Source organism: Archocentrus centrarchus, chromosome 15 (assembly GCF_007364275.1).
Source record: "Archocentrus centrarchus isolate MPI-CPG fArcCen1 chromosome 15, fArcCen1, whole genome shotgun sequence".
NCBI lineage: Eukaryota > Metazoa > Chordata > Actinopteri > Cichliformes > Cichlidae > Archocentrus > Archocentrus centrarchus.
The window spans coordinates 15,842,298-15,868,686 of record NC_044360.1 but is presented as its reverse complement, the minus strand read 5'-3'; the positions used below and the strand labels follow the sequence as shown (position 1 = coordinate 15,868,686).

The window sequence follows — 26,389 nt, the reverse complement described above, 5'->3', positions numbered from 1 at the left end:
TTTAATAAATCTGAGACACCACTCGAGAGAGAGAGAGAGAGAGAGAGGGAGTGAAAAAAAAGACGTCAGAGAGTTCGTAGGCATGAAGAAATCCACTGATAAGCTCTTTATTATAGCTGAAGGCTATGCATCATTTTGGGACACAGGCTTGTGTCTGGGAAATGATGTTACTGTTGATGTTAAATGTTGCACAGCACAGAAACCTTAGACCTGGCAACCTGACCAGGGCTGAAAGCCAAATCTCTATCTGGAGGATGTAAGATTGTCTTGCTAACCAGCTCCAGCTTTAAGCGTCGTGTTCATTTATTACTTGTAGTTGCTGTAAATCAAGCCCTACATCTCTGGAGTTTCTCAGTTTCCCATCTGTCATATGTGTTCCAGCTCTGTGTATCATCACTGCACCAAATGGAAATGTACATGTTTGTGTGTTTGTTAGCGTTAAGTTTTACTGCAGGTTGCGAAATCATTTTAACAAATATAAAACAGGAAACTTTGCTCTGTTTATGTTGCGAGCATTTCTTCAGTTTGGCTTCAAACCACCTACTGTCAGCCCAAAAGGAAACAGATTTCACACACATCTGCTAATGGTGGGGTGAGACGGTTTGTTTATTTTTGTGGGTCTGAGTGAGTGAGCGAGTGAGTGAGTGAGTGAGGAGTCCTCTGTAGGTTGTGTGTTTTGCCCGTGTGGCAATAGGTGAGGGGACGGCCAGCCACCGAGTGTCCGAGAGAGGCGGGACGAGTGTAGCACATCTGTGACTGTTTTCACAGGTCCAGTGATGAGGTGTCACACAGCAGGAGGTCAGTCAAACACTGCTGTTTAGGCCAGGCTTGTGGTGCCTTGTGGGAACTTTAAAAAGTGGCCTGATAAGAGGTAGAATGATCCAGAAAGTTTCAAAAGTAACATTAAAATGTGTGCGTGTGGTGAAGGAGACTTTTGAGTCTTTAAGCTGTCAGCAGATGAATCTGCGATAAGCGCGCTCGACTTGTCCTCTGTCAACCATTACTTCATTAATCTATCACGGTTTCACTTCAAGTAGACTATTGTGTGATCCTTCACTGCGAAAACAACCACATTTCGTGTTAGTCGTGTCATCATCAAATCTCTGCAGTGATTTGTTTTGCTTGGCTTAGCCAGTATAGAAAGTTGCAAAATCACCCCTTCACACACCCACCCACCCCCACACACCCCTTAAACCATTTCCAGACTCTATGTGTGTTCCCGCAGTTTGAAACACTTTATACTCTGATGGTATTACACAGTTGCGTGTAATGTATAAAGCGATGACTTTAATGTTAAATGGCTTCAAAAGCCCTCTGCGGTTGCCACCATTATAATGAACACTGGCTCTAGATGGTGACTGCACCATCCATCCACTACTAAAGTTTCCAACACAGTCACTTGAACAGAGATCTAAAAAAAAAAAAGGTCGGCTGCAGTGCAATCAACCCGGCTTGCTGTATATTTTTTACACTGCCATTCTGCCCACCCTGTGTGATCATTTTCTGTATACGGGTGAGGTACAGAGAAGTCACTTTTGCACAGTGTGGCTCTGGAGTATCAAATTTGCAGCCTGCACACATTATCAGCATGTTTGTCCCTAAAATTACCCAGAGGCACAAAAATAGGTAATATGTAAACAAGGATTGATTTTGTTTGCACAACCTGGTCTATTTGAAGGAGTCACAGACAGCAGACCTCAGCAAGGGGCTGCAGTGGCCTGCTCTCTATCCAACAAGAGGTTGGGGGGGGGGGGGGGGGTCTATTTCCATCTGTTGCCGCTCTGATTAAAACATATTCTTCCTCACCACCTTTACTTTGAGCCATAACTTATAAATATGCTGAAAGAAGATCTCTTCATATGTTATGGCGACATTTATGGGAAAGGGAGATGACTTTAGAAACTTTGTGTAATATTTAGACCTGGAAAGATTTCACATTAATTTCATTTTTCTCTTAAGTAGGCAATCCATGAGTGGGTTAGTGACATATTAGCGGAGTATGTCTACGCATTTTTTTTCCTTCCAATATTGGAATCATATATAGAGGCCTACACCATCGTGTTATACTAAGTAATATAATAGTGGAATATTCAATCTAACTCCCCAAAATGTTCATTTCACAGGGCTATTTAAGTTTTTGTCTATATTAAAAATATCATAGCCGTTATACCAAAATAGCCCATGTTGCAAACTGCATGAAAAACGTTTGCTCCCCAGACAGGCAACACTAACTAAACTCAACTACAGTCTCACAGCCTGAGAGATCCCATATTTGTACGTAGCATGCCGTCGTTCACCTCATTTCGCTGCAGCTGAAAGAAGTTGTTGAGATAGTTGGAGTTCAGGGAAGAGCTCAGGTCCGCCCCTGCGGGAGTCTTGCTGAAACTGAGATCCGGGTGGGAAGAGTTGGGCTCGGGTCTGAACGCGTCAAAGGCGCTGGTCTGGTGGGGGTCTTGTAAGGAGAGATAGACCCAGTTGAGAAGTTGAGCCGGCTGGTACACGGAGGCACTCGTGTCTATGGCAGACAGCAAGCTCATCTTTCAATTCAAATGGCCAAACTGGATTTCCACCGCTTCTTTTTGTTGGACTCGTCTCAAATCTTGCTTTTTTTCCGTTCCCGTACCCAAGCAGATGGCAAGTGCTCCTTTTTTTTTTCTTCTTCTTCCCGTAAAGGGCCCTGTCCTCCTCACGCCGGGAGCCTCGTCCCAGTTAGATGTTACTCAAAAGTCATGGCGTTAACATGTCAGTATAAAAAGTTTCCCCTGCTCCCCATGGTCCGCTATCTGCCTTTATTGCAGCGGGGCAGAGAGAGGCGCCTTGAATATGCAATGAACACGGCTCTGCGTCACCGCGGACGCGCAGCCAATCAGCGCGTCGTTTGCTCGAAGAGTCATTCATATGATACAGCTGAGGAATTGCTTTATAGCGAGATTATACATATTCTATTACATCCTTTAGCAAATTAAACCAAATGAATGGGTTATAAATACCTCATATTTATCAGACCTAGTTACTTTTACTTTTACTTTCTTCCAGGGATTTATGTGGAAAAGGCCTCCCTCTCGGCCAACTTCTGCAAACATATCTTCATGTGCTATAATGAAAAAGCCGCATAACTTCAGACCATTCGGTCCAGCGGTTAAGTAATCAATAAACTGCAGCTTATCAGGCCTCTATGGGGCACACTCTGTTGAGCACGTCGCAGCTTCCAGCAAACCGGAGAGCCAAGGCAGCAGAATATGGAGAAATCCTTCAAAATGGCGCCCTCTTGTGGCAAATATCCATCTAAAATCTCCAAAAGATACTGGTATTAATTTCCCGGAGAAGTTATTCTGACTACCACTTCCAAAACCTTAGCCTACCTTTATCCTTCACCTTTAAATTAGTTGACATACACTGGCTGTGAAAACAGTTATACATGCCTGCAATATAAGTCACATATTTAGGCTTAGTCACATAAACGATATTTGCCATATACACATACGATTACAATACAGTACTGTGAAAAAGAAAATAAAATCTCAGTTTTTTTTTTTTAGTTTGTACATCTTAGGCAATAATTAAAAAAATAATCCTTACCAGATTCTAAAGTTCTAAAATTATTATTTTTACCAATATAACAACAATATGTGATGTATTGCACTGTGGTGTTACTAATTAAACAAAAACTAAGCCAAAATACAAAAACACTGTGAAAAACTAAGTACAACGCATGATTAGTTTCTCATGGAGTTATGATGAATTGTCGAGGAACTCTGGCCCACTCTTCTGTGCAGTGATGCTTCAGTTCATTGAGGTTTCCTGGCTTTCATTTCACAAGTCTATTAAGGTTCCGCTAAAGCATTTTAATATGCTTGAGGTCTGCACTTTAACTATAACCCTGTAACACTATGTTGTCCTGTTGACTTTAGACTTTATAATTCTCACACTGTGGAATTTCGCTTGCTACAAAAAGAAAAAGTGAATTAGAGATAAATTTCAAAAATAAAAAAAATAGTGCACAAGAAAGGTAAAACTGCTAAAAAGAGTAATCGGTACTATGTACAAATGGTTACTATATACAGTACATAAAGGAAGTGAAAGGTGCTGTCCATAATGGAAATTAGCTTAACTAATATCTTCCTCTCACCCTCCTCCTGTATGGGGTCTAGGGGACTGGCCAGGACTGAGCTGGCCCTCTTCACCAGTCCATTGTCATTTCCTGTCCCTCTCCACGCTGCTACCTCCCAAGCAGACAGCTGCATAAAAGATTGCAGAGGCCATCACTGTGTCATAAAAGGTCCTCAGTAATGTCCTGCACGCCCTAAAAGACCTCAGCCTGCCCAGCAGATGGAGTCAATTTAGGACTAACAGTTACACTAACCATGAAGCTTTCACGTAGCTACCAGAAGATAAACAGATATGTATATACATACATAACAGAATATGCAAATAAATGTGGTTAACACTCAGGTATTCTTGTACAGAGCTTGAGTCCGGTTTAGTGTGAACACACAGGAATTCCTCTTCCTCTTCCCAGACTTCACTGCTTTTTTTTTACTGCTGGCGATCCTTCCAAACAAGTCAGATTTGTTCGGTCTGTTTCTAATTGTACTGTCATGAACTTTAACATAAGAATCTGAGGTACAGCTTTTGAAATTTTTTTGCAATTTCTCAGAACACTGCATGGTTATATATATATATATATATATATATATATATATATATATATATATATATATATATATATATATATATATATATATATATAGTTACACTAACCAACCATGAAGCTTTCACGTAGCTACCTGAAGATAAACAGAATGTGTGAAGAAAGGTGGTTAACACTCAGGTATTCTCATCTGAATAGTGTGTTGGTTTAATGAACACTTACGTCAAACAACAGACCTACTGTGACGTTTTCTGTCATATTTTCCATCAAGCCATAAAAGGTTGTGTATACGTCTAACAGTGAGCAATATTAATTTGTTTATAGGTGTTGCCACAGAGGACGGCTATAGAGAAAGATATGGGTGGGAACCTCCAATGGAAACTCTGCGTCCCACCCACACAGTGAAATACGGCCAAGACTACAACTGTCGAAGAGATACAAGCTTCCAGGAAGAGACTGCAATAAGACTCAAAGTAAGTGCTTAAAACGAAAACAGCTTCTTAAACAGGCTACAGCGGTGCATGGTAGGTTAGTTAAAGTTGATACGTGAGCTATATTTGGATGCGTGGGGGCTGCTTTTGAAGGCGTTTTGCTGCTTGACCCCGCTCTTCTCTTCTCCAGGCAGTCGCTAGCTGGTCTGTCAAGGTTATTACTTCATACCATTGCCTTTAGTTGTCCGAGCGAAGCTAGAAAGCGCACATTTTGGTCCTAGCTTCTTTTTGCTGCTTCATATTTTCGTTCGTTTACTTATGTATTTATTTATACGTAGCTAGCTTAGACGTGGGCAGCGAGCGACACTTGGACTACTTTATGTAAATTGAGTCGGAAGGTATGTTTAATATCGTGCTAGCTCTCAGTAGAGATTAATGCAGGCCCGAAGCAGGGTTTTAGTTTACAGTAAGTAAGCCAAAGTTGTGTTTCCAAGGACTGATGCAGTGTTTTAGCATGTTATACACTAACTACGATGTTTAGTCGGGCTAGGATTCACCTAAGTTATAAAGTGAGGAAACCTCCGGGATTAGGGTTTCCCAATATTAACATTCACGGCTTTGTGAGAACAGAAACCTGTTTGCAATCACCCCAACCCCTGAGAACACTTAGGGTGTTGTACTGTGTGTGATGTGGCTCTGGCTGCTCGGCTAGATGTGTTTTCTTTTCTCCTGATCAACATTTAAATGTGTTTGAGCCGGGTTTGAATGTGTTTTAAGACATGTTTGAACCTAAAAAAAAAAAAAATCAGACATTTGTTTGTAGATGAAGAATTTAACTGTAGAATACACAAACCACCTCTTTTTATATGGGAAACTTTCACAACAAGCAGCCTTATGACACAGTATCAGTGTTTCTGAGCCTGCCATCATCATCAGATGTGTACTTTGTTGTTAAAAGTATTTGTAATGTAATAAGCTGCTATACCTAAAATGTTCAAATTTGACTTCTGCCTTGTTCTCTGTGCTTATTCAGATGCAGTAACAACTTTTTCCTTCCTCTGTGCATAAAAGGCAAAGCAATGACTGTTCTAGTTAAGTCCACTAGAGTCAGTTTTACCATGGAATAAATGGGCCTGTTGAAAGACAAGTTTTTCATAAACCAAAATGAAAGTTTCCTTACAATCCCACCACTGAGCTAAACATGTCTGTGGTCAAATGGCCAAGGAATGAAGAGTCTGCCTCTCATTAGATTGCAGTGACAGTGACTTATGCATTGCTCCATTGGCAAAAGATGGTGGTGAATAGCAAAAGACAAACTTAGTTCTAGGGCTGCAGATTATTTTAGCAAACAAGTATTATAGATTATTCCATTGAGTAATAAAGTGAGAAATAGTTTTGTCCTATTAATAAGAAATAATCAATATTTAAGAGGAAAAGACAGGTCTTTTAAAATGAACTGCTCATAGATTTCCATTTTAGAAATTGCAGTTTTTTTTAATAGTTTAACTGCAAACATGTCAAAAAACTAAACCCTCTCAGTGTATCTCCTGGATGATGGCAGTTTGGTGTATGTTCATGTGTATGTGTCGGTAAGCCTTTAAAGGTATATCAAGTAAAGCGAGAATGTCAACATTCTCAGAACTGGGCTTTGACCTGTGTTTGATGCAATGTTTCGTGCTGTAGAAAACAGATGTTTTAATGGTGTACGTGTTTAAATTAATGTTAATAATTAATCCATCCATCCATCCATCGATTTTCTTCCGCTTAACCGGCGCTGGGGCACTGGGGCACTGGGGCAGCACTCTAAGCAACTGCAGACTTCCCTTCTATAGCTTATCTGGGGGAACACTGAGGAATTCCCAGGCCAGCCAAGAGATGTAATCTCTCCAGCACGTCATGGGTCTACCCTAGGGTTTAATATTTTTCCCGAAAATGACATGAATCAAATCCCGGGAAATGACGAGCCATTTCCCGGGAATACCGGGAAAAAGTTTATTTATTTTTTTATTTTAATTAGGCCTTGTGTAGCCTGTGTCGGCCTTAACCTATTGTGATATTGTAGAGGTAGCTTTCCAGCTATGTCCTGTTATGCCCAGTAGGGGGTAACGTCGGCTTGATTAACGCAATAAAACCTACATCTCGAGATTCGAGTGCTCGAGCTATGCGGTGTTGTATCGTTCCTCAACACTCCCTTAACAAATATTATTTGAATATTCCTCCATTGTACATGGAATTATACCAAGATATTTTACAACTGCTGGTGCAAAACAATACGGTTCATGTCCACAGCATTGATAAAGGCTCAGCCACGCTGTCGTGGCGACATCTGTTGCGCTATATCTCCACCAGTGGAACGCTGTAATAGTCATTGAAAAGTTAACTACCGTACTACACTATAATATGGCATAACACAGGGCCTTGAGTAATGCTCCACGACTTGGTCATTGCCATTCTGGCAACAGCAAATTTATAACACCGTGTCTGAGGGTTAAAGTAGGTGAATCGTCTATTGAAAAACTGGCCGATCCTTATAGCCTAAAAAATATACATTTTACTCAACTCCATTTTAAAAGCGAAATATGTTAAAGCAATCTATTTCATGATAATTTCTTCACACATTAGGCCCGTATCCTAATTCATGATTGTTAGTAAGCGGCTGCAAACGAGGAAAAGAAACACTCGAAGTTAAACAGATATTTCTTTATTGTTCAGGGCAGGCATATTTTATAGGCTATATAATGCAATATAACAATATATAATATAAAATTATATAATACAAAATACCTTAGGGTAAACACATTGCCTACAATTTCACAAAAATGGGAAAAAAGCACAACTGTGTAATACCTCTATTAAAACGCTTGAGATGAAGGCTGAAGCCTTAAACGGAGGCTGAACGTGCCTGAAATGAAGAGTAATGCTTTTCGCATTAAACGAACCCTTCTCTCAATATTTCCTTAAATTTAACATTCTGAAGCTTTCTTTTCTTTCTGAAAGTCAAATCGACGCGCGCGACTTTTTTCCCGGTTTCCCGTCTAACGTTTCCCGGGAAACGGGAAATGGTTCTGATCGCATTTCCCGGGAATCCCGGATCCCGGGATTAAACCCTAGTCTACCCTGAGGCTTCCTCCTGGTAAGACATGCCCAGAACACCTCACCCAAGAGGTGCCTGGGGCTAATTAACATTAATTAGCCCCAGGCACCTCCCAACAGCTCCAGATTAGTGACTCAGAGTTTTACTAGGCCCCATGTACATTTTTAATGGCCTATGGGGGGGGGGTTCTTATTTTTAAGTATTAATATTTATATTTTATATGAATCTAAATCCACAAAATAATGTTTCTAAAGCCTTGAAATAACTGTATTCTAGTAGACCCCATGCTCCCTGTAAACTCACCCCTTCCTGTCACTGTCATATAAAGCAGGACAGCTGCTGACAGCCTTCAGCAAGCTGCCTAATTTAAACATCGTTGGTAAAATGACTGCTTTTCTACTCTATTTGAGCACTCAAAGAGCTTTGCACAACATGCCTCATTCATCCATTCACACAAGCACTTCTTTCTATCATTCACACTCCAATGAACGAATTAGAGAGCAACTTGGGGTTCAGTATCTTGGCCAAGGATGTGCTGGCATGCATACTGGAGGAGGATTGAACCACCAATCTTCCGACTAGTAGGTGACCTACTCTACCTCTTGAACCACCTGAAGACTGAGACTTGGGTAACAGATTATTTGCCTATTTTATTTTAGCTTCTGTATCTTTACTGTAGATTTTTCGCTGTGTAAAAAAAAAAAAAAAAAAAAAAAAAACAAAAGAAACGGCGGTGGATGGGAGCAGCTACAAAGTTTGTTTTGCTTTGTGTTGATGCTTATTGAGCAGGTGGTTTGATGAAGGACTCCTCCAGCTTTTTCCTAGTAAAGGTTTTCATGTCCTGTATAGAGTGTACCCTGCCTCTCGCCCTATGACAGCTGGGATAGGCTCCAGCCCTTTCGCGACCCTGAACAGGATAAGCAGAAGTGAATGGATGGATGGTTTTAATGGTGATTACAGGAACAAGCACTGCTGTTTCGGGCACTAGAAAAACGTGTTCTTTCACTCCACCTGAGCTCAATGGCTCAGCGACTCCGCCTCTTTGCTGTTCACTGTGTGTGTGTGTGTGTGTGTGTGTGTGTGTGTGTGTGTGTGTGTGTGTGTGTGTGTGTGTGTGTGTGTGTGTGTGTGTGTGGACAGACTGTGACAGCATCAGTGTCACTGCTGCTATTGTCCTTCTGTTGAAAAACTACCCAGCCTACCCAGGCTTACTGTTGCAATACTATTTATTCATATGCACTCTCCTAAATGCGTTTTTATTTCAGGTCTGTTTTTAGTCGCAGATGTGGGTGAAATGCTCATGCTTACACGTTGAGAACTGAGTGCTGCAGATTCGTGGATTAAACTTAAAATTGTGTTGAGGATTTTTTTCTAATCAAGTTATTCAAGTTACTCGGTGAATTGTTGCAGTCCGAGTCATTATGTAAACAAATACTAAACCTTTTTCTACGCTCATCAAAATAAGGGTTGTATTATGTGATCACCCATGGCAGGCGGGCAGTGTCCATAGAAGTGTCAGCTCAATAACTCAAGAACCGTTCAGCCTACATTTACCAAACTTTATGGGTAGATGGCTTTTGACCAAAGCAAGGCTGGGATCTTATATGGGGTCACTGAAGTTAAGGTTAAAGTTTTTTTTTTTTTTTTCTCTCATGCTCACTCCATATATGAGAAATGGTTTGAAGGTTTACAGAATATTGCAGACAGATTTTTCAGTTTTTTGCAGCGGTCAGCTATTGTTGCTCTGTCTATACGTTCAGTATGTTTTAAAGGTGCAATTCACAGAAACTTTTGTTCCTGTATTCTTTTTTTTTCCCAGCAGATGATGTGCTTTTTCATCTAGTTAGCTGTACAAAATGATAATAATACTGGCAGATATTATTTGTAAGAGGTTATGTATATATTTTAGGCAGCCCTTTAACTGACCTGTTTTTTTTGGATTCAAAGCAATGAGCTACCCTGGGTACCCCTCTCAGGCAGGAGGATACCCGCCACAGCCTGGGGCTTACCCACCACAGCCTGGGGCTTACCCACCACAGCCAGGGGCATACCCTCCCCAAGCAGGAGGTTACCCACCGCAACCAAGTGGCTATCCACCTCAAGCTGGGGGCTATCCACCTCAAGCTGGGGGCTATCCACCTCAAGCTGGGGGCTACCCACCACAGGCAGGAGGCTACCCACCACAGGCAGGAGGCTACCCACCACAGGCTGGAGGCTACCCACCACAGGCTGGAGGCTACCCACAGGCACCACCTCCAGGTAAGTCATTGTGTATCACCGTTAAAGGCAGTGTGCCCTTTTACACATCGATACTCTAAATTGCTGACTGGAGGATTTTGGTTACTGTAGACCCGGGGTAGCTGTTTCTCAAATTTCAGTCTTTATCAGAAGCCAATCTGATGAACTGATGTTGTAGCTTTGTATTTACATAAAGACATGACAATCAAATTATTATTATTAAAATGTGCTTTGGTTAATGTGAAGTGGTGCCTACTTTAGAAATGATGAGTCAGTTAAGTGCTGTTTGTCGGCCATAGGCCAAGGATCATGAGACTTAATGGACTGGAATTTTTTTCTTCACTGAAAAACAAGTCAAGTCTCAGTCTGTCTTTTACACACAGTAGTCCCAATCTATCTCCAGTACTCATTCACCTGCTTGAAAATAATAAGGAAAAAATGATAGTTTCTTTATTTATGTTACTTTTTAAGGACAGTATGTAAAAGCAGTGATGACAATGAAAGACATAAAAGATGACATCACCTGAAAACAAAAGACATTTAGGGGCTGCATCCATGCATGCTAATTTTAAATCTCAAAGTGAGATTAAAAAAAAAAAAAAACAAGAAAGCCAATGAGAAAAAACTAGGAATGTGGTGTGTGTCCCTAGCTTTTGCATTCTGAGCTAATGTAGTTAAGATGAAAAGCAAAAAAGAAGGAAGTTCCAGTTTGAGCAGTCATTCCTGAGTTGGTAAAAGTGTTTTTTTTTTAGGAATTTAGTAGCACAATACATCTTCAAATTTCCTAAACAGCTCCTTCTTTGTTAACTTCTGCAGGGAGCTGGGGTGGAGGCCCTACTGGTGGATATCCCTCCATTGGTATGGACAACTTATCCAACCCTGGATACAATCCTGGCATGGTAAGTTTTATCTAAAAATATTCACCCACATGTGCTTGCAGAAAATTATTAAATCATGTTTTATGCACTGTCACTGGATTATTGCCTTAAATATTCCACTTAGAATTACACAGCCATTAATGGAATATCACATCCAATCACTTAACGGTAAGACGGTTTCAAAGTACCCATCCCTAAATCCTCAGCATTAATAATTTTCTTTTTCCTTTTTTTTTTTTCTTTTTCCTTAAAAGCTTCTCTTTTCTTAAACCTACAGTCTGGTGCAGCTTTTATCGCTCTTACTTTTCTGATGCATTGTCTTGTCTGTTATATTTTGGCCTATCAGATGTATGAGATTACATTTTATTAGCTTGGCAGCACTTTATTTGGATTCTTGTATATCAAGTATTTTGAAAAAGTTCCAAACACTAGAAATTTTAACTTCCATTTCTGCTCTGACGTTGGATGCAACTCAAGGGGCTTGCTTGGAAATATTGATGTTGATCGTGCTAATTTGAAAACTAAGTTTAATCCAAAAAAGGTGCGACCAGCTACCTATATTTTGCATAAAAATCTTAAAGGATCTGTGCACATTTTATGAGATACCAACCTTTCCGAATCACAGGCCAACCAGATCTCTGGAGCCATGGGAGGTTTTCCTCCAAACCCTTCCATATTTGCCCAAGTCCCTGGGGGCTACCCACCTGCCCCTCAAGCTGGTGGGTATGGTGGCCCCATCCCTAACCAACAGTCATATGGCCTGTACTCACAGCCAGGAGGAACCATGCCCCCGAACCAGGGTCCTGCAATGGGTTATCCTGGTCAGCCGGGCCAGCCAATGCCTGGGTACCCCGGTGCACCATCGCCCAACCCGTCCATGCCGGGTTATGGAGGAGCACCAGGACCTATGCCTGGGGTCCCATCACCAAATCCATCCATGCCAGCCTATGGTGGAGGAGGAGCCATGCCGATAGCTCCACCTATCAATGTAAGAGTAGTTTTTGGAACTTTAATGAATGTGTTCTTGTTGTTTGTCTCTGATGTAATGTGATAAAAAATACACACTCTTTTACATCTTATAGTGTAATGTCGAAAAAAAACAACAAACTCTGCAATAAACTTGTTTCAGAGAGGATTCAGGGGAACAATCACTGACTTTCCTGGAGCCGACCCACTCAAAGATGCGGAGGTCCTGAGGAAGGCTATGAAGGGGTTTGGTGAGTGTTATGGACATAGACCTCGATCAAGTAGATTAAACTCAGGCAAGAAGGGAAAATCTTTCCAGTTTAAGTAGGTGAATTTGAACAGCTTTTTACTGTCAGACTTTGTAAATCATCTGTACTGTGCGGCTTAATCATTCAAGAAAACTGGCATTCACCAAAACACAGTTTTGAGTTGATAAAGTGAAAGACTAGTTCTCTTGATAAACATGATACACTGGATGTTGTCCATTTGGGACAGTTTGTTTTGTTTATTCATCTGACAATAATCCCATTTAATATTTTACCTGACCCCTAAACTAGCACGTTTAGCTGGTTAGTCTTTTGTTTTGTTTGATTTGGGGTGTTTTTTGCTCAGATATGGGACTTTACAGGACAGCATGAATTTTTTTTTTCCGTATTTTAACCCATCGGTACTTAGAATTTTTTTATGCATCCATCCCAAATTATAGATACTGACTCATTTTGATGGCAAGAAATGCCAGTGAAAATGTCAGGCTTGTATCTTTTAATAGTCTCTTGAGATATTCATGTTCAAAGATTGCCTCAGATTTCAGTGTGGGTGTGTGTAAATGGGTGAATTGACCATTTTTCAAAAAAATATATATATCTTGAAAAGCATTTGATAAATGAAGCTAAAATTTCACAGCAGTCATTATAACTATTCAAATTTTGTGCTATAAAACATTTATGGTACAAAGTGCCTGATTTGACATTTCTTGCTTGTCTGTGCAGGAACTGATGAGCAAGCCATTATTGACTTGCTCGGGAGTCGGTCTAACCGGCAGCGAGTTCCTTTGCTCCGGACTTACAAAACTGCTTATGGAAAGGTAACAGTCTTCATAGCTAATGCCATTTTCTGTTAGTACATGTACTGTAGTTATTGTTGACACAATTTACCAATGAAGAAACATGACTTTGTGTCATTACCTAACAGCGATTGTGACTAGTAGACAAAACGTGCTAATGCTGCTAGTCAGATTAGTAGGGGATTGGATGTCCTCAAAGCTGATTATAGCTATGCCACAGAGATTTTCACAGTAAGTTTTTCAAAGCAGCAGTGAATGATGGGTTAGAACTGTTTCAAGCGTATTTCCGCTTTCAGGATCTGATTAAGGATCTGCATTCAGAGCTGTCTGGGGACTTCAGGAAGCTCGTCATGGCCATGTTGAAGACCCCAACTGAGTTTGATGCCTCTGAACTTAATTCTGCCATAAAGGTGAATGCAGAGAAAATGCATGGTGACGTGTTAAATCATTGCAGAAGCTTGCATTAGTTGAAAAGACAAACAGGCTGCTTCAAGGCCAGACCAAGAGGTTCTCATGATGCCATTGTTTTGTCCTCCTAACAGGGCGCTGGAACCGATGAGGCCTGTCTCATTGAGATCCTGTCTTCTCGTTCCAACGCTGAAATCAGGGAGATTAACCGTATTTACAAACAAGGTTTGATACCTCAGGGTTTTTAATGCACTGCCTTCTCTCACTGCTCCCTTCACCTTAATCTTAGATATCACAGCAGTGGGTTTCACATGTTTTCTTACATAGTGGATAAGCTTAGTTTATCTTCTAAATTTAGATGTTATGACTAGGAAGCTGTCACATATTAATTCTAATATCTAAACATATTTAACTCCAAATAAAGCCATTATTTCATTTATTTAACCATTCACTACTCATATTTGATCTGCTATCCATATAGAGTACAAGAAGTCACTGGAGGATGCAATTAGTGGGGACACCTCAGGCCATTTCCGCAGGCTCCTGATCTCTCTCTCTCAGGTACAGCTGTGAAACACGTGTGTACCTCATGTTTTCTTCATGAGTGCTTCTGAATTTGTATTAGAAGATTTGATGCTCTGTGTTTTGCAGGGTAATCGTGATGAGCGGGAAAATGTTGACATCTCCCTGGCTAAACAAGACGCTCAGGTAAAGTCTCCATATTTGTTGCTTCTGACTTAAATTGACTGATTTTTATCTGCTTTTGTTTTGTTTTATTTATTTATTTTTGACATTTTCAAACCTTGATTTGTTGAGTGCAAGGATGTGGCTTTTGTCTAAACAGGCCCTGTATGCTGCTGGAGAAAACAAACTGGGAACAGATGAGTCCAAATTCAATGCTATTTTATGTGCCAGGAGCAAACCCCATCTCAGAGCAGGTATAATTTCTGAATAAATAAATAAAAAAGATTTCAAACTTTAGTGTCTGTTTAATGTATTTACCCATTTCCTGTGGATGTGTGCTTGTGCGTGCAGTGTTTTTTGAGTACCAGCAGATGTGTGGCAGGGATATTGAGAAGAGCGTCATCAGGGAAATGTCTGGAGATCTGGAGAGTGGCATGTTGGCAGTGGGTAAGAATGCACTCGCACCTTTTCATGTTCTTACTTCGAAGGGCCACACCCATGTACTGGGAAAGTTAGACTGTGTGCAACATAATTGGCTAATGATTGTAGGGGCATGTATGCAGTAATGGTTTCAATGTATTAACTATTAAACTGCCTTACTGTATTAATACTTTACTATACTTGCCTTTGCTAAATGTGTTGCTGTACAGAGGGGGTTTCTTCAAATGCTTAATCTTTGGGTTTTTTCCCCCCTTTTTGCCATCAATTCTCAGGGATATGGTAGGGTAACCTATTTTTAGATATTTTTATTTGAACTCTTTCTTTTTTTTTCCACACCCACTCTGTGTGTTTTCATTGTGAGGTGTTGTGCAGTGCAGTGTTGAAAGTTTGTCACTGTTTTTGTTGCTGTGTCTTTTGTTTCTGATTTTTAACATTTTTAAAATTTTCCATTCATCCATTTACTTCCGGGTCACTCCAAAGCTGCATTTATCAATACTTGACTGCTAGTGCTTAGAAGAAGTGGAGTAAATATCATGTTAATAGTCAATATCACGATAATGTGATATTTACTAATTCACATTAGTTTTGAGCCAGAAGGTTATTTATTTATTTTTGCCTTGTTTTAGTGCGTCTATCTCTTTCTTACACATGCTTGCCTCTCTGCAAATCCTATCCTGGGGGGGGGCATTGAATAAATTGCAAGCTGCTATTATTGAAAGTGGATACATTAAGAGGTGCAGTCTAATAAAAAAGCCATCACAACTGTTATTGAAAAAATGACCCAGGTGCAGACACATATATTCAGCTACAGTCAGATCAGTGTAAGGAGTGTATGTTTGAAAGGGGCTTTAGTATAACCTTTATACTTCTTTTTTTTTTTTTTTTTTTTTTTTAATGGCTAACATTAGCTGAATGAAACCTCTAGGGAACAGCTTTCGTGGTCATATTTCTTGAAATCTCAATCAGTGTAATTCTAGTAATCACTCTCCCTTAAGCTGTTTTGTCTCTACCAAGACCAATATCTGGTTCTTCAGGTGCAATATGATAAGTTTAGTTTTGTTTGTTTCTTCATCAGCTGTTAGGCGTCACATTACTAAAAGTTGGAAGACCGAGTCACGCCAAATTTTTTTTTTTTCTTCTTTTTCTTCTTTCATTTCCCATTGTGGTGTTTTTTGATAAATATAGGGATAGTATATTTTTTTTAATGAATAATAATAATATATCATTCTTGTCTTGGTAATGAGTTGGTTTTCTTGTTTTAGTGAAGTGTATTAAAAACACCCCTGCTTATTTTGCTGAGAGGCTCTACAAGGCCATGAAGGTGAGACAGCCTGTCCTGTTTAAACAGGAATTTTATACATTACTAAATAGATGAAGCATCGTATTCAACCGATTATTGTGTGTCTGTCTGCAGGGAGCTGGGACCAAAGACAAAACCCTGATCCGGATCATGGTCTCCCGTTCAGAGGTTGACATGCTCGATATTCGCCAGGAGTATTTGAAAAATTACCGCAAGTCACTGTACACTGACATCTCTGTAAGTTTCTACTATTACATGAAAGCATTGTATCTGTTTAAAAGAAATATGGTGCCATGTTTGTATGAGACAAATGTTGACATGATTTTGTCTGTGCTGAACAGGGAGACACATCAGGAGACTACAAGAAGCTCCTCTTGAAGCTCTGTGGGGGCAGTGACTGAAGGAGAAAGAATGTCTGTCTGCTTCTTTATATTCAGAGGAACTTCTATAATCTTCCTGCCTTATCTGTGTGCACGATACACAAACTGCATATCTGCATGTGATGCCAATGCTTCCAATGCAATGTTTACCTAGCTTTTAAAATCTCCTACATATTGTTGCCTTTCTATATATATTATATGTACAAAGGTTTTGGTTTTGTTTTTTTTTTTGTTTGGGTTTTTTGTGTGTTGCCTGGATTGGAGAGGTAAATGTACATGGCCATAAAAGACATTTGTAAGAATTTACATTGGATTTTGAAGAGATATATATTTTTAAAGATTTTATTGTGCTATTTTTCAGCAATGCTGATAAAAGTATGAGGCGTAGAATACATAGCAGCTAAGCACCAAAGTAAAAGATCATGTTTACAATTGTACAATCTCTTCTATATATTTTTTCCTAGACTAGAGTTTTGTTCCCAATACCTAAATTTGCAGTAGTTTTATCACTCATAAATTGTCTGTCTTCATGGGTTCCTGAAAATAAATACTGAGAATGTATACTGTGATTTTTTTTGTTGTTTATTAGATGCAAAATCCACAAAACCACAACAGACATTCTTTGACAAGGCTTTAGGATTACATCCCCGTATCGATTACTTTTTTGATAAAGCCCGTCAGCCATTTGCCAAGATTGTGGCCATTTTGGCTGTTGACAAGAGCAAGAAAATAAATATATAATATTTTTTGCCTGTTTGAGTGATCTTAGTCTTACATCACACATGTTTGATCATGTAAGTCAACTTTAGAAGTATGAAATCACTGTTTTTAAAGAATGTGCAAACAGTGGTGTTGGGGGTAGCAGTCACATCTCCTGGATGGACCTCTAACACTCCTTACTGGTTACCCAATTCTTACCTGTGGGCCTTTTATAGTGGCTCAGGATTTAGAGTGGGTCGTCTACTATCCCAAAGATCCTTAGCTTCTGCATCCCTATGTTGGAAGTGTCCTTGGGCAAGATACTGGCATTAAATGCCCCTGATGCATCCATGTGAGTTTGAGAGTCTGTGTCAGCATTAAAAATATGTTTGTGGATACATCTTGCAGTATAAAACATGCTTTGATTGTTAGATAGGGTGACCAGATGTCCCCCACCGACCCACTTCTCTGTCTGCTTTTTACCCAATGTATATGAAGGGAAGGCTTTTTATTATAGATGAAGGTCAACCTGTGTAATGCCACACTCATCTGGGAAAGTCACAACTAACCAAAAAGTCACAAGCTTGGCAAATTAGTCACCTAGCAGCAAGAAAATTCTAGATTTGATCCTGTTCAGAGACATGCCTGTCGGGTTAACTGGTGATCTAAAGTGGCTGCTGGTGTCCTGGTAAATGGTTATCTGTCTGCCTGTGTTAGCTTGTTAAAAAACAACTACTTAAAAATACATGAGACGGTGTGCCAGCATGACCCATATAGCAACCAACAGTAGAAATGATGTTAAATCAACATTGTATTGTCAACCTAAATGAACCTAAAGAAGCTCTTGTTGAAGAGGTTTTTCAAGTAATACATTTGGTCAAAAGCATATACAGTATCAGTCAAAAGTTGGGACACCAACTTTTGACTGATACTGTAAATCAAGAGTAAAACCTCTGTTTTCTAAGATTGGAAATGATGGCCAAATTTGAAAAGTCTGAAAATTCAAGTGGTGAGTGAGATTTGTTTTTCAAATTAACGGCTCCAGGAGTACAACCCGGCACATTTTGGCACTTCTAGCCACAATTGAAAGATTGTTTCAGTGATCTCCTGCACTAACAGGACTGGTATTTATCTTGATAAAAAAAAAATAATAATAATAATACAAATAGTTGTGGAAAAAACTTGCTAAAAACTCAGAATATCATTAAATCACAATTTTCAGGTATTAACTGAGTAGTTACTGTAATTCAGGGGTAACCAAGCCTTCAGCTGGGCCGCTGTGACACTGTTAGGGTCTGGTAGTAGACTCAGTTTGTCAGCAGAGGGCAGTGAAGTCTTTTTTTCAACTCTCAGCTGCACCAAAAAAATATAGCAAGCAGAAATCATAGTCACATCATGGCACTGAATAATAAATATTCACGGTCACAGTTTACACATATATACAAACCACCAAACAAGGGTGCTGTTTCTGCCACACTGTATGTGCTGAAAGGCTCACTATCAATGCAATAAACCAGCCGTGAGACTCTTAAATACACTGTATTTTACTCAATCAATACAGACAACTGTCTTCTTTTTTCTGGAGGGGTGTAAGGCCAGCATGTGTGGCTGCAGAAGGAGGCTCTGTATGCCTTATTAAGTCCTGTTGGCTTCACTTAAAAAGCTGTTCAACACACTTGACTTTAAAGACGTGGCCACGAGCTGGGCTGCCTACAGCCAATGAATGACTGTGTGTAAGTCAACTGCACTACAATCAATAACCCTGTGAAGTGAGGAGGGGGGGGGGGGGGGGGGGGGGGCTGTGGAATTAATGGCATCCATAAAGCTGCCTTGGCCACATTAAACAAGTCTACCATGACTGCAGTGCTGTCAGAAACACGGGGGACCCGTAGAGACGAGCCATGCTGGGGGAAATCACTTTTGATCACCTCATGTTTAAACTGACTAGAAATGGCAGATAAGGTTTGAGGGCTTTAGATGGCTGTTTAGATTACAATGGCTAGAACTGTAATGAATCCTGAATGCGATTACATCAGTTTTGAAAAGACAATTTAGATGTCATTAGATGAGTTTTTATAAAGTGTTTTTGGCACATCTATGCCAACATTGCAGTTTTGATATCATTACAATCATCAGCCTCTCATCTGTTGCTACCGTCTAGCTGAAGGCTGTGTAATTCACTGTTAATTAAAAACCATGAATTGCCTAATTTAATGTCTGTTATGACTGATCTAATCATTTGGGAATCCTCTCACTGTGTCTGAGGTATTGCGGGGAAAAGATGGAATTACATTATGAAACATGCAACTCTCAGTTTAAATATAAATGACACCAACAAACATATTCTCTTCCAACATTTCACTACATCCTCTTTGAATGAGCACTGTTTATTCAGTGGCTTGGGAGCCCTATCACTCTCATGCAGTCTTGCAGGAAATAAATGTGTGTGAAATGTAAGTGTATAATAAGCTAATTGTTTTGTTCAGCTCAGACAGCTGAGCTGGTAATAAAAAAAAAAATTTAAAAAAAATCAATGAAAATGATTTGTTGTCTCCATTTGAGGCAATTTGACCAGGATCAGTGATGGATATGCTTGTTGACAGTCTTTTCAATAAAAGATAAAGCTATTATCTGCTCTGATTTAGCCTGTGTGACATAAAATTTGTTTAATAAAATTCAGTAAATTATCAGACACCCACAAACACAACCCTTGTAGTCTAAATAATAAACTCATTCATAACCCCCAAGATAAAAAGGATCAGACACCCTTCTCTATTCAAATGGGTGTCCTCAGAAGTAGGGTACAGACACAATTGCCCGATCTGTGTCAGCAGTAGGGACCTGCTTCCCCTTTGAATGAATTGTAATTAATTTTTCATCTAAAGGGATAGCACATGGTTGCACAAGCTATGGAGCAGGCATGGCAGAGAGACAGAAAGGAGGAGGAGAGGTGGGGGAGAGAGAGGAGATGTCACAATGAGATTCGGTGCATGCATGAATAAGGTCACGGTTTCAGAGGTATGCCTGCAGACGCTTGCCTCTGTGCCAACAGTCTTTATTCATCTGTTGACTAGAAGCAGAGTGCATCCATCATCATCACATTATATTTCACAAATCCTACTCAAATACACATTCATTTGTCACCCTCATATACATTCACAAATGGCGTTTTGCCCTCTTCTATCTAATCCCCCGCATATATATATGGTGTATATATAGTGCAGAGTAAAACTGGTTGCAGTGCAGCTTGATTTTAGAAGCAGGGTGCATAAGCCTGTGGCTACAGCAGCAGTATTATGCAAGGACAAGATAAAATCCCTATGTTTTTATCACCGCTTTAACATTTCTCCCGAAATAAAATTCCTAATGTAGTCAGTGAGGATTACCATGAAGCTCTGCTGATTTGATGTGTCAGTGTTAAATCCAAAGATTATAATAATGAATTAATATCAACTGGTTTATCAACTAGCCTATTTTTGGAAACATCATTTTTTTTTTTTTGGATCTCAAATTCATCTTATGCACTGTAGTGACACAGGAGATGAATCACACTTAGGAAAGATATATGCTTTAGGTAAAACTAGACTGCAGATCCTCCATCAAAAATTAAACCCTTGCATTAAGAATGTGAAATTTAAATGAAATATAAATATAATAGATAATAGAAAAAATATCTCCTCATAAACTATATTACTGAATACTTGCAGTTGTATTATTATGTAATGCAACATACAAGGTGGAGCTAACTTTGTACAGTCATTGCATTTGTAAAATCCGATTTAGTAGAGTCTAATTTACACATGGTGGAGGAAAAAAGAATAATAATGCCCTCAGACAGCAAAATTTAATCTTCTTAATGTTGCTTTACATTTGGGGGCATCATCTTTACCACCACGTCGATATTTTTAAAACATTTACATTCTCTCCATTGTAATTTTTTTTCCACCTGAGATTTTCGACGTACTACGCAGTGATGTGTACGCCCATTGAAGAAACAGGCGTGTTTTCGTCCTGTCACGCCCCGCTTTACCTTATATGGTCACCGTGCGGACCGTTGATTGACAGCGAGCAGCAGCTGCTGAGTTGCTCAGACATGGCGGAGGATACAGTGTAACTGAGGAGCAGCGGCGGAGTTACGTGAGTTTTCCCAGCAGTTGAGTCGGCAAAGGGCGCATGAAATGATACATAAAAAGAAGAAAATGTGTTCGGCTATAGCATACTCTGAAGGGAAGGAAAAAACGACGTGAACCGCCACACATTAGTAAGATGGAAAAATGTATCGCTGTTTAGTGCAGTCAACAGCCTTGGGCAACAAATATGGCTTCTTGTGCCTTTTTCAGTATGCTATAAAAATTGTTCTCCCGTGCAACTTAATGCCGTGGTGGCTCCGGCGAAGTTCTGCAAGCCGCGACAAGTTAAGTTCAATAATCGCTCAGTACTTTTGATCGGTAAGGATATTACATCCACTTGGCCGTCTGGGGTTAGCTGGGAAGCTACGGAACTACAGCAGATAGCAATGGAGCCAAAGCACAAAGAGTTGCTAGACCAGTGTCACCAGAACTTATTGGAGTCCATAACAGATGCGGACCGTGTGATCGAGCTGCTGATAGTTTCCGGTACTTTGAGTCAACTCGATAGGTTCGAACTGGACCAGAACTGTTCGTCCAGCGCCGAGAAAGTCGACCACCTTTTGAAGATGCTGATGAACAAGGAGAGCGACCATTTCCTCGACCTGTGTGTGGCCCTGGAGAAGGCATACCCTGACCTGTATGCTGCCCTGTTTGGCAACAACGGCGGAGGACCTGTGGACCACTCCACCGGTAAGAGCTGAGACTCTTAGTTCTCCTAAACAGGTCTTCACTTGATTCTGTAAATGAGTGGCACTTGCCGTGAGCAGCGACAATCTGGGTGGTCTGGCAGAAGAAAACGTGTGTGTTGGCTACACAATACTAAAGCTGGAAGCTTGGTTTGCTATAATAAAGGTGCACGGGAAGAGGTTGCAGGGGGTTGCAGCAGTGCTCCTTACGGCATGGTATGAGATTTGTAAGCACAACTCATTGCTTGTGCAACATTTTGCACTGTTAAATGTGCAGAATCTAATGAACTAGCCTTTATCGTTAAACTGTAGGCTGCAGATCTAATGCACAAGCAATGACTAGTACAGCCAAGGACTTTTGTCATTGCTCACAGCCATCATGCCCTCCCCCAGTCTCTACTATACAATGTAATAAAATCAATGCAGTTGTGGAGATTTGGTTTGACTAGTTATAGCTAGTGACTATTTTAAGTGTTGATTCCAGTGTGGTCTTTAAAGAGAGTCAAATCCCCCAATAATCACCACAGTTTCTCGTGGTATTAGTGGCATGCTATGGTTATGGTACATTAGATTAGCCCAAGTTGTTTCCATGACAACGGGTGTACCACTCACATGTTGGTCTGTACCTGTACGTGATGTGTGCATGCAGCCTACCCATGCCTAAAGCATTGGTCTGCATCAGGCTGCTTTACCATTTGGAGAGGAAACCATGCTGGTATTCTAACAAGAACTGATTTCTCTCCAGTTGTGCATTAATGCTACTTTTTTAATCAGTATTTATTCATTGCATTCATCTGATTTTTGGCTTCTGTCCTTGCAGCAAGTGCCTCCACTTCAGTGGTTTGGGTTGTTGTTGAACGGAGACAAAGGGCAACCAAGTGTAAAAGCCTCATCTAGTTTTGCCTGTTTTACTTTGTCTGAACGACCGAAGCCAGTGGCTTGCAAACAGTGTCATGCCCCGAGGGCCTGAATGCAGGATGAGCCTTGAGAGCCAAAACTGAAGAAGAGATGCAGCGCCATGCTTGTCTTTGACATATTTCGCATGTAAAACGGCAGTGCAGGCTATGTTGCATATAGGTTTGACATGGCCCTGTTTCAGACAGCTACAACCGTGTCCATAGTCTTCAGCTGCCAAGTTGTAGCATGCCTTGGTTTACTACCAGCAAGCAGACCTTAGAAGGTAATGCTGATTTTGTGTCTTGTTGCTTTGCTGACTGGATCACTAGTGCTTCCTTGAGCTTTATTACTTCCTTGTATTGAGTACTGCTGCTGCAGATTAACACTCCTGCTGACATGGTACCACGAGAAACATTCGCTGTTTGTTACCTGTGAGTCGCTGAGTTTGATCTGGTCTGTTTGTCTTTGGCTGTATTTGGCAATCTAGATTTGGGCTTTTCTTCACACACCTTTATAGATTGTAGCACTGGGCCTCAGAGCTGACCTGCCTTGTATTAGGAGAGAGCAAGCACAAGTAGTGAGTCTGGCTTGTCAGCCTGTGGTTATTCAACAAAGGATTAGGCCCTGCTCTCTCCTCTCTGGTGTAAATTCTCTCTGTGAGACGCTTTATCATGCTTCTACAGTCCTCTGTATTAGCTGCCACACTTTGACTCTGTCTGTCTTGACTCAAGTGTTGTGCTTCTCTTTAATGTCCTCTTTATTATCTTTTAATATACTGATTCGGATGATGCGATTACCATGTTTTAACTTGTCCAGTCTCTTGCAAGAGACTGAAGACGAGCTGCTCACGGAGCACCTTCAGGCAGAGAATCTGGTAGAAAAGGCACATAAGGATGAAATCTTCAAAGCTGCGGTGTATCTCTGAACAACGCAGGGTGTGTGAAAAGAGGGAATATGAGTGTGATGAGTCTTGCTGATAGCAACCTGCTCTCAACTTGTCCTCCTCTCAGGCTGCCTGCCTGCTTTTGTTCTCAGATGTGCCTCCTGTGCCAGCTGAGGCTCTATACACGCGCACATCAAATCATCCAAAGAAGCATCCTCAGCCCAAAGGAAAAACATACAGATGCACGCATAAGTGCTGAATTGTTTAAAGCTTGGGCTCTGTAAATTATTAGTGTTTCCCTGGCAAACTGCAGCAGATTTGCTGTAGAGAACATGCAAACAAATCATTCATTATTTAGCCTGTTTTTGTGCATCTGTATTCTAGGGGAGGTCTGTCTCACCCATTTTGACCAAACTTCTAATTCTTATTAAACTGCAGAGATTCCCTGAGAATACTGAGCATCGCTTTAGTTTAGGGAGACTTTTTCTGTCTTTAAATAAATTAGTAATTTTTAAATAATTGAATGAATTTCAAAAATCGATGCATTGGGAACAATCATATTAAGTTTGTGCCTTGATTTGATCTATGCAGACTATAATTTGTATAGAGAATAGTGTAGTAGAAAAGACGTACCTGTGCAAACCCCCCCCCCCCCCCCCCCCCCCCCCTTCTCACATTCAAGGGTCTGAGACAATGATTTAAACACACTGCGAGAGGAGGGTAACACAAATCTGACAAGACGCAACGTCCACAATCTTCTTCTGCTGTCTGTGTGCCTTTGCTTCATCATTGTTTTGGGTTTTTGTTCCCATGCTTTATTGTCCTTTTCTGAGTCACAATCATTTCCTTTTAACTTTATTTCTCTTTCTGTGACTCATTATATATCTTTCCCCCACCGAGTGGTTTAATTTCTCTACACACTTAAATAAAAGGACACGCCAGAGACAGAGGAGGGTGAGACAACAGGCCTTTTGTTGAGAAGTTGAGCAGGCTCAAAGTGCCCAGTCAGCAGCTTGGTCTGTGTACAACAGCCTAGGACATAGGCCAGTGTTTTTGTGTTATTGGAAGGCGGGGGGGGGGGGGGGGGGGGGGGGGTCTCCTCTCTCTGTCAACAAGTTTCTGTCCTACTTCATAAACCACTGTGGACAGACAGAATGAGTTATGACCCCGACTCTCCTGTCATGGCCGCTGGCCTTAAATATCTCCCATGGGCCGGACCTGACCTCACTTTCTCCGTCGCTCTCTGTCAGTGTCTGTCACTCCGTGACGCACACTGCCACTTACCTTGTCACCCCACTCTCCTTCCCTTCACCAACCGGTGTACTTCCGTCTGCTTTACTCCATTCTTATTGTGTTCTTGCTGTGCAGAGAAAGCCATCAGTTCAGCTCCTTTTTATGTGATGTTTCTGCTTAGGTGTGATTGTCAATATCTGAGCAGGTCCCACATATATATTATGAATTCAGACATGTATATTTACAAGTGCAGTGCTCATTCAGAATGTGGCCTATGCCTTCAGTACTCTGGTCCCCATGTCAGACTATGGGAATCAGTGTTAACAGAAAAGAACTGTTTGCCAAAATATGAGACCCGTCTACCCACATGACTTTCAGCTTGTCACTGCACTTCCTTGGATTCCCATCAATGCACCTGAAGCCTTGATTATACTTCTGCATGTGAGTCTGCTTGAATCTAAGTGACACAATTTTTGTCATCATTCGGTAAGGACCAGTGTTTAGGTTGTTACTCAACAAAAAGTAACGTATTACCCGTTACTTGCTACTTTTCTTGAAAGTAATGCAGTACATTACTTAATTATTGGAGAAAGTGATTTGTTACACTGTTCCTTCCATTACTTTTACTCTGCTCTGTAACACAACCTGAAACACTGTAACATAATTACAGTTAACAATATAAACCTGAGGCTACAATTCCGCACACTAACACAAATCCCTATCCTAACGAGGACACACGTGCTGTTTCTTTTAGAGCTTAGGTATGAGCACAAAACCGGCAACAAAAACCAAAGTTGAAAGCCAGCCCAAAGAGACTTAAGAGCTATCACCACTGTGATTCTCCTGTAGAGGCATGTGCAGGTAGAAATGGAGGCCACGATGCTACAAGGTAATTTTGTTCCTGTCTTGTTGTTCCATATTTTCATATCCATATCGCCACTCCTCAGAAGTTGTAGACTGCTCCGCCATTCTCCTCTTCCCTGCAAATGTACTGGCATCAGCTCAATGCAATGCAAGTGCTCAAGAAAGTGTTGGTTTTTTTTTGTGTGTGTGTGTGTGTGATGAAGTAGCAAGGCAGGCTGTCCTGATGCTGTAACTTTAAGGAAGCGAATGATGTGCAGTTGATGTTAAAGTCGGAACATTTAGTCAATTAATCATCTAGTCATTCAGCAGAAAATGATGAAATCATTAGTTGCAGGGCCTTAGTTGAGTTGTAATTACCAGTTTTAATGGTATAGGGTTTTTTGTCAGTATTAACTCAATAAATCTCTAATCAAAGCCAGAGATGCACAGTAATGAGGTTGACCTCATTATGTCCGCTGGGTCA

General features: G+C 40.6%; 3 protein-coding genes across 7 annotated transcripts in view; 2 read left to right on the top strand and 1 right to left on the bottom strand.

The window, feature by feature from the left end:
• The window catches only part of zcchc24 (zinc finger, CCHC domain containing 24), a 44,095-nt gene extending 41,311 nt beyond the window's left edge, over window positions 1-2,784 (bottom strand). Inside the window, exon 1 of the mRNA XM_030747849.1 lies at window positions 2,298-2,784. Coding sequence (XP_030603709.1) covers window positions 2,298-2,537 — 240 coding nt within the window. The 5' untranslated portion in view covers window positions 2,538-2,784. The remainder of the gene's footprint in view (window positions 1-2,297) is intronic.
• Window positions 2,785-4,972: 2,188 nt separating this feature from the next.
• Window positions 4,973-17,095, top strand: anxa11a (annexin A11a). Of its 4 annotated transcripts, none has more exons than XM_030748070.1 (15): window positions 4,973-5,124; window positions 10,124-10,435; window positions 11,231-11,313; window positions 12,065-12,280; window positions 12,422-12,509; window positions 13,248-13,342; window positions 13,618-13,731; window positions 13,864-13,954; window positions 14,211-14,290; window positions 14,381-14,437; window positions 14,574-14,667; window positions 14,765-14,860; window positions 16,117-16,175; window positions 16,269-16,391; window positions 16,496-16,555. In XM_030748070.1, exons 2-15 carry the CDS (start codon window positions 10,126-10,128, stop codon window positions 16,553-16,555), a joined length of 1,566 nt encoding a protein of 521 aa, XP_030603930.1. In that variant the 5' UTR covers window positions 4,973-5,124; window positions 10,124-10,125. The 4 variants fall into 4 exon arrangements, with proteins under 4 accessions (XP_030603930.1, XP_030603928.1, XP_030603929.1 ...); XM_030748068.1 differs by having other exon boundaries at window positions 11,918-12,280; XM_030748069.1 differs by lacking the exon at window positions 4,973-5,124 and adding an exon at window positions 5,340-5,480 and having other exon boundaries at window positions 11,918-12,280.
• A 4,236-nt stretch (window positions 17,096-21,331) lies between these two features.
• The window catches only part of dlg5a (discs, large homolog 5a (Drosophila)), a 40,130-nt gene continuing 35,072 nt past the window's right edge, over window positions 21,332-26,389 (top strand). The window contains exon 1 of one of the 2 annotated variants that reach the window (XM_030748023.1): window positions 21,332-22,053. In XM_030748023.1, coding sequence (XP_030603883.1) covers window positions 21,750-22,053 — 304 coding nt within the window. In that variant the 5' untranslated portion in view covers window positions 21,332-21,749. The remainder of the gene's footprint in view (window positions 22,054-26,389) is intronic. The other variant, XM_030748025.1, reaches the window with a different exon arrangement.